Source organism: Charadrius vociferus, unplaced genomic scaffold (genome assembly GCF_000708025.1).
Source record: "Charadrius vociferus isolate BGI_N301 unplaced genomic scaffold, ASM70802v2 scaffold56, whole genome shotgun sequence".
NCBI lineage: Eukaryota > Metazoa > Chordata > Aves > Charadriiformes > Charadriidae > Charadrius > Charadrius vociferus.
The window spans coordinates 978771-985693 of record NW_009649057.1 but is presented as its reverse complement, the minus strand read 5'-3'; the positions used below and the strand labels follow the sequence as shown (position 1 = coordinate 985693).

The 6923-nt window shown below is 38.0% G+C and overlaps 1 protein-coding gene across 1 annotated transcript in view; it reads left to right on the top strand.

The window, feature by feature from the left end:
- The window catches only part of GLE1 (GLE1 RNA export mediator), a 10496-nt gene extending 6517 nt beyond the window's left edge, over positions 1–3979 (top strand). The window contains exons 11-16 of the mRNA XM_009888067.1: positions 675–865; positions 1340–1469; positions 1792–1896; positions 2874–2956; positions 3128–3191; positions 3911–3979. Of these exons, the coding sequence (XP_009886369.1) occupies positions 675–865; positions 1340–1469; positions 1792–1896; positions 2874–2956; positions 3128–3191; positions 3911–3979 (642 nt within the window). The remainder of the gene's footprint in view (positions 1–674; positions 866–1339; positions 1470–1791; positions 1897–2873; positions 2957–3127; positions 3192–3910) is intronic.
- Positions 3980–6923: the final 2944 nt, after the last annotated feature.

Below are 6923 nucleotides of genomic sequence, written 5' to 3'. Positions count from 1 at the left end.
CCCTATTTTATCTTGTCTAGGAAGAAGAACTATTTTCAATTCCAGGTTTACATGTTACATATTCTGAACTAGTTAGGTACAGTGTTAGTGGAAAACAGGTTGATAGTGAGTTTATGATCTATCACAAAACTATATATATGCTCAGAACCTTATGTCTTGGCAGAACTTGGCGGGGGGGGAGTGACAGCCCAAGAGGCCAACTTCTGTCCCTGCTGTGTAGTTAGCACCTCCCAAGAAATGAAGTGTTATTGTTTGAGTTGCTTTTTGAAGTTTGCGGTATTTTTCCATGTTCTTTATTTGCTAAATTTGGGCTGTTTGAAACTTTCTTTTGTCCCTGGAGTGACAAATACCTGCAAAAATTAGCCCATGGAGTAAAACTGAGTGATTTGTAAACATTTGAAAATGATTGTTTGGAGTGAAAATATCTGTGCAGCCTTGCACTTTGTGCCTGTGTTCGCTAACCCCCTTTTTCTGCCCTGAGCCAAAGTTTTTTGTCATGCTCTGTGGGAGCTGAGGACATAGGGCTTTATCAGCTTTTCTGTGGTTGGCTACAGAGCCATGGAAACATTAGGATCCTTTATTTGAAACTAATGACACAAAAAAGAGGATTATTTTTTTTTTTGTCTGAGAAATGGCTTGAAGGGGTAGGGACTGACTTTACTTTCCCCCTCCAGAATCAAGGAGAAGAAGAAGTAGCTTCTCACCATGATGCAGCTTTCCCAATTGCTGTGGTGGCCTCAGGAATCTGGGAAATGCACCCTCGAGTTGGAGACCTCTTTTTAGCTCATCTGCACAAAAAGTGCCCCTATTCTGTACCGTTTTACCCTGCATTGAAAGAAGGGACTTCTATGGAAGAGTATCAGAGGTAAATTTATTACTGGACTTCTTCAGCATTAACCCTGCAAGGATGAAGACTGTATTCTTCTGAGTGAACTCCACCTTTCCCCATCTCTGATTATGTAGGCACTGTGACGTGCTGGCATAGACTCTAGAGATTCACTTCCAAGTGTGCAGCTCCCCTGGCCCTGTTTCCCTGGAGGATGCTGTGTCCTTCAGATTTGGAAGTGCTCTTCTGCTTCATCATCCTTCTCAAAGAACAGTTGGTAGCCGTAGCTTGATTCAAGTTGAAAGTATCCAGTGCAGTACCTAAATATGCTACATGGTATAAAATAGCGGAACCTATTACCCAGAGGGTAATGATCAGCCTTTGCAATAATTCTTGTATAGTTTTGGAGTATCCCTCTTCTCAGTACAGTTCACTTAAAGTAAGCTGAGAACTGCAGGAACTCAAGTGAATGTATTTTTCTGTACTAATACTGGAATGTCTTCTCGTACTTAGGATGCTTGGATATCAAGTTAAGGATTCTAAGGTGGAAGAGCAAGATCATTTTCTTAAACGGATGTCAGGACTGATTCGTCTTTATGCTGCTATCATTCAACTCCGGTGGCCTTATGGAAACAAACAAGGGGTATGCGTGTATGGCATTATAACTGAGACCTTGTTGCTATCCCAAGAGACTATTAAATGTATTGTAAACTTGATTTGTAGTTAAGGTGTGCTGAACTTAAACCAGCTCATAATATAGTCATAACCATGATCAACAAAGCAATGCAAAGTAATTTGTAGAGCTTTACTTGCTTTCTTTATATTTTCATAATGCTCAAGTTTTATGTTAGGCTGTTGTAAAATAACTTTATGAAGAAAAAAATAAATCGGAAAACTGCCTGTTCTATAATGGCATTTTGCAAGTCATAAAACAAGTGGTGGGTAGCGTTTTTGTTGCTTTACAGACACATCCTCATGGGCTGAATTATGGATGGCGCTGGCTTGCTCAGATGTTGAATATGGAGCCTCTGGCAGATGTGACAGCTACACTACTTCTTGATTTTCTGGAGGTAAGGGATGTGGATTACTGGTAGCTAAATTGCTGACATTTCAGTTCCTGAAGGGATTGTTGAGGTAAGGTTGTGATTTTAACAGCAAGGTTTTTTTAACTTGCCCTTATTCTTTCAGAAAGGAATGTGAATATTTCCACATTCTTGCAAATATAGTTTTGGAACTGAATGATTTAAAAAATGAAGTTTTTATACATGCAACTTCTGTTGTTGTATCTGGTTTTGTTTAGGTTCTTGCTTTTTTAAAAATAGTTGCACGGTCCTGTAAGAATAAGGTGTGCTAAGCACGTGGCATCAGTTCGTACAATGCAGTGAGGTCCTGTGGCTTTTTCCAGCTGAATTAGGTCATAAAACGGGATTGTTTTTTCAGGTCTAAAAGGACAGAGCCCAACGTATATTAATCCTATATCCTAGGCTATTGGCCTATGCTAAATAAGAGCCAAAGTTAAAGGCTGAAGTCAGGGGACACAAATGCTACTGAACACAAGCAGCTTCTGTGCTTATCAAATGCCTTCTAAAGAACTTTAAAAGTAGAAATGAGAAAGTAAAGTGCAAAGTGAAATACACCATGGGGATTCTGTTAGTAGTGGTGAAGTTTGAGGAACATTCGTCCGGTAAACTGACCGTATGAAGAAAGCTGATGAATCCACGCTCCAGTAATCGAGATGGGGAAATGACCACAACATGCCCTGGCAAATGGTATTAGGGAAGGCTGTTATTTCTGGAGAGAGACTGAAGTGAGAGGAAGAACAGCATAAGATTGATATCAGTGGCCTCCACACAGTCAACAAGAAAAAACGTGATTGTTGCAGCAGTAATGGCATTTAGAGGATTTGCTTTATTGTAGGTGTAGGTATATTTCTTTAAATGTCTGGATAAAATACTAAGTGGTTGATACTGAACAGGTTCATTGAAGTTGTCACGCTAGTCTGAAACCCAGTTCTAGAACCTGGTCTTTGTGGATTTCTGTACCATAGGTGTGTGGCAACGCTCTCATGAAACAGTATCAGGTTCAATTCTGGAAAATGATGTTGCTTATCCGAGAAGACTATATCCCAAGGTATGATATCTGTGGTTAGGAATGCGAAATAATCTTTGTGTTTTACTTCAAAAGTGTTTGCTCTTAGATGACTCGTCCATCTTTTCCAGTCTCTGCCATCCACCCCTCACCCTCTTGTAAATCAAACCCAACTTTCTAAGTAGATTGTGAAACATGCTGTTATTTCTGCAGAATTGAAGCAATTACCAGCTCTGGACAGATGGGCTCTTTAATGCGTTTCAAGCAATTCTTGGAGGTAAAGCTGGATTTGGGGTTTTTTCAGTTTTCAAGTGTTTTGTGTTTGTTTGGGTTTTTTTTCCCCTTCGTTTGATATATGCATCATTTTGCTAATGAGGCTCGTACTGCTTGCTGCATTCCTGATAGTGCAGACCCATCACTATGATGTAACTTGTCTTTTATAACCTTTCAGTTACTGAATTACCTTAATGATAGTTATGGTGTCAAGCATCTCACTTCTTTCTTGCCTTACATCTAATTTTTCTCAGTGAAAATGTATTTTGACTATAAATGGAAGTTCAGCGAGATTAGTTGCAGTTAGAGAAGATGTACAGGTTGAGGAGGATTCTCTGAGTCATTTCTGTAACAGCTGTTTTTTTATCGGTGGTTAGCTTGTTTTTATCTGTTGTCCTGATTAGATAGATGAGGAAATAGACACTTTGAACTGGGTTCTGTAGGGTTTGTTTAACATTGTATTCTGCATCTTTTTTTTTTCTTCTAAGAAAGCTTACAAAACTGTAAAATACTTATTTAAATTGTTCTGTGAATATTGACTTAAATTATTATATTAAACTACGATTGCTTCATCATTTGTACTTTCCTTTCATAATTAATTTTGATACATTTTATCAGCAATGCTTTGTGTGCAGTAAGAGCCATCAGAATTCCTGAGAAGAGATGGCAAATTAAGATACAAATTTCTTTTTCCTTTGTTCTTTGTCTTACTCTCTCCAATAGAAATGTCTACAGCAGAAGGAAATTCCATTACCAAAGGGCGCTCTGCAGTCTTCCTTTTGGAGATCGTAAATCAGTTTATATTTCTTTCTCCCTGGATGTAGTGCTTTCAGACCTGGCTTCCTGTTTATATGTAAAGGCAAAATAAATGTATTTTGTATATAGAGGAATCAGGAGAAAATATTCTATCAGCCTGTTAATGTTTAATTCATAACAATTTATGTTGGGCAGAACACGTGTTTAATTTGTTGCAAACGATTGGAAGTTATTCTTTGCTATGGATTTTTGTAAGTTTTTGTATAGTAAATTACCGAAAATCGAAGACTTTTCCTTCATATGTTTAAACATGCAGAAGATGTTTTAAATATAGTATCCTGATAACCTCTGGGCTTCAGAGATTAAAGACTCTTGGGCTGGAAATTTGCACAGTGCTGTTCTGTTCATGGAAGTGAAAATACCTCACAGCTTTATGAAGTCTTAACAGAGTAATCCATCTCAGAAATTTACGGCTTGAACTTTATTTTTGTATTTATTACATCTGTATTTTATAATTCAGTTTTAATTATGCTGATGTACTTGCATCCTGTTTGTCTCAACATCTTAAAACTACAGGGAGATTGGTGAAGGCATTTGCCCTGGCAGTGTTGACACTTCTCTCTGTTGAATGTAATTTTGCTCTAAGAGGCAGTACTCTCGATTTAAGAGACGTAGAATAAGTGTTTTAAAAGGTTTGCACGGATGATAGTAACTTCATGGGGGAAGAGCAGAGTTCCTGAAACTGCAGGATTTCTGTGTCTGTTATCCATCAGATGGATGGAAGCTAATAACCTGTTTTCTTATTTAAAAGAAAAAAAAAAGTGGCAAAATTGTGCATTCATTCTAGCACTTTTGCTGATGTTCTGCCATCATTTGAGGGAGAAATGGTATGCTTGGGTTACCTAAGGTGCATTTTATAAGGCCTTTTTTAATGTAGATTTCTTCCTTATCAATGTTACGGTGTTTTATGTATCAAGTACTGTAATACTTTTGTACCAATGGTGGATTATTCTGAGAATAGTTCATTCTAGAAATCTGTTTAATATTAAAGTTTGATTTTTTTTTTTCCTTTGTAATCTAAAGTTTATGCGGTTTGTTTTTTCTATTGAAGAGGGATGGTCAAGAACATCTACAGCTGCTTGGTGAATACAGGAGATAGACAGTATGGGAGATCAGAGTGATGGGAGATCTTTCTGATTTATGGTGCACTGTCCTTGAACTATTTTGGTGGCTTCTAAGATGAGGAAATTTGCTTCAGACTTCTAGAAGGGAGTGCGTTATTTTGGAAATATACTGTTGGAAGTTAAAAATTTTTATTTTTACCAGATCAGTTTTTGTTATTCCTAGAGCCACTGTAATATGAAGCTGTAGTAAGCGGAGTCAAGGCTATGAGAATCTGAATTTGATTTTTACATATCCCTTGAGATTTCTGAGAAAAGTTTGTAACACGTACTTTGGAATTGAGGCCTTTAAAACCTTTAACCTTAGCTTTTAAATTGACTGGTAGATAAGTTAAATTTATATTTGGGTTATACATTTTCTAAACTAACTTTGGAATTCTTTAGACTGATGTTACTGGTGATTGTTCTGGGGTACTGGAAATCTCCTTCCAGTATCCTTTTACCAGGTAACGCTGAAGCAATATACAGCATTCATTAGTATACTTGAAAATGTTCGGGTGTTTTTTATACTGAGTGGAGATGTTTTAATTACATCTTGTGTATCTACAATTATGTTGGAGACTCACTTTGCCAAGATGGTAATTGGTAATGGCTGTTAGAAACAATTGCCTGCCTGTGCCAAAGCACAAGGACTGATTTGATGATGTATATATAAGATACAATAGCTTTCTTCTTTTGCTGACAGGTACTACGGTTTTCTAACACTTGGGGGGGGGGAGGGGGGGATATAAGTATATATTCGTATAAATAACAAACATGGTATCCTTTTATGCTTCAGTAAAGGGCATCCAGATACATACATACTATTTCAAAAACACTAATAAAGTTTTCTAATTGAATAATGAGTGCACTTCAAAAGAATCATAATAAATCAGTATTTATTTTTAGATGTAGCTTATGTTTGCATCTACTGCTTGAATTGATCATTAACTTGTATTATGTTATTCTGGTTTTTGTCATTTTAGCAGCTTTAAATGATAGCTATATGGTGTTAGGAAGATGCAGTGCAAACAAGGTCTTATGCATGTATTCATGGCATTGTCATATTTGATACAAACGTGCATATGACAAAGGAGAGCATCTCGGCTGCGAAAATACTGTGCATTCAGGACGAGATGCATTAAAATTGCCGTGAGTCATACTCTGCCTTGGAGACAATAGTTCCAGGCGGTCCCGCGGGTTGCGATGCAATGTCACTGCAAGCGTGCTCTTTCCACTTAAGTACTTTTTAATAAAAGTAAGTGTTACTAACTCAAAAGTCACTCAAACCCACTCACCACTTTGATCCTGTAACATTCTTGCTGCCTTAGACGACCTCTTTAAAAAAAAAAAAAATTAGAATAGAACTACTTTGCCGTGTCTATTTTAAACATCTACTTTATACTAAAGGCTCATTTTCCTTTGAATTTATGCATCGGCTTTTCAAAAATAGCTTTCTCTCGACAGGCGTTTGCAGCCTTTTGATGCTCTGTCCTTGCCAGGCTCCTTTGTGACGGTGACACTGCACGCTGCTTCAAAAGGAGAGCCTTACCCATATATATATATATATTTTAATAATGTAAAACTAATGAGGCTGCTGCTTTGCGTCTGCCCTGTTGATTTAAATTGTTAAACCTGTCGCCCATCCTCAGCCTCCGCGGCAGCCTGGGCCTTGGAGAGCCCAAACTCGCCCTGCCTGAGGAGAAAGGGGCAGAGACCCCAGCTGCCGCCGTGCTGCACGGACGTTTTAACTGATTCCCAATGTAATCCTGGCTTTTGTTGGGTGTCCGAGGCTGGTCACCGTGAGCCGGTGGGGCAAT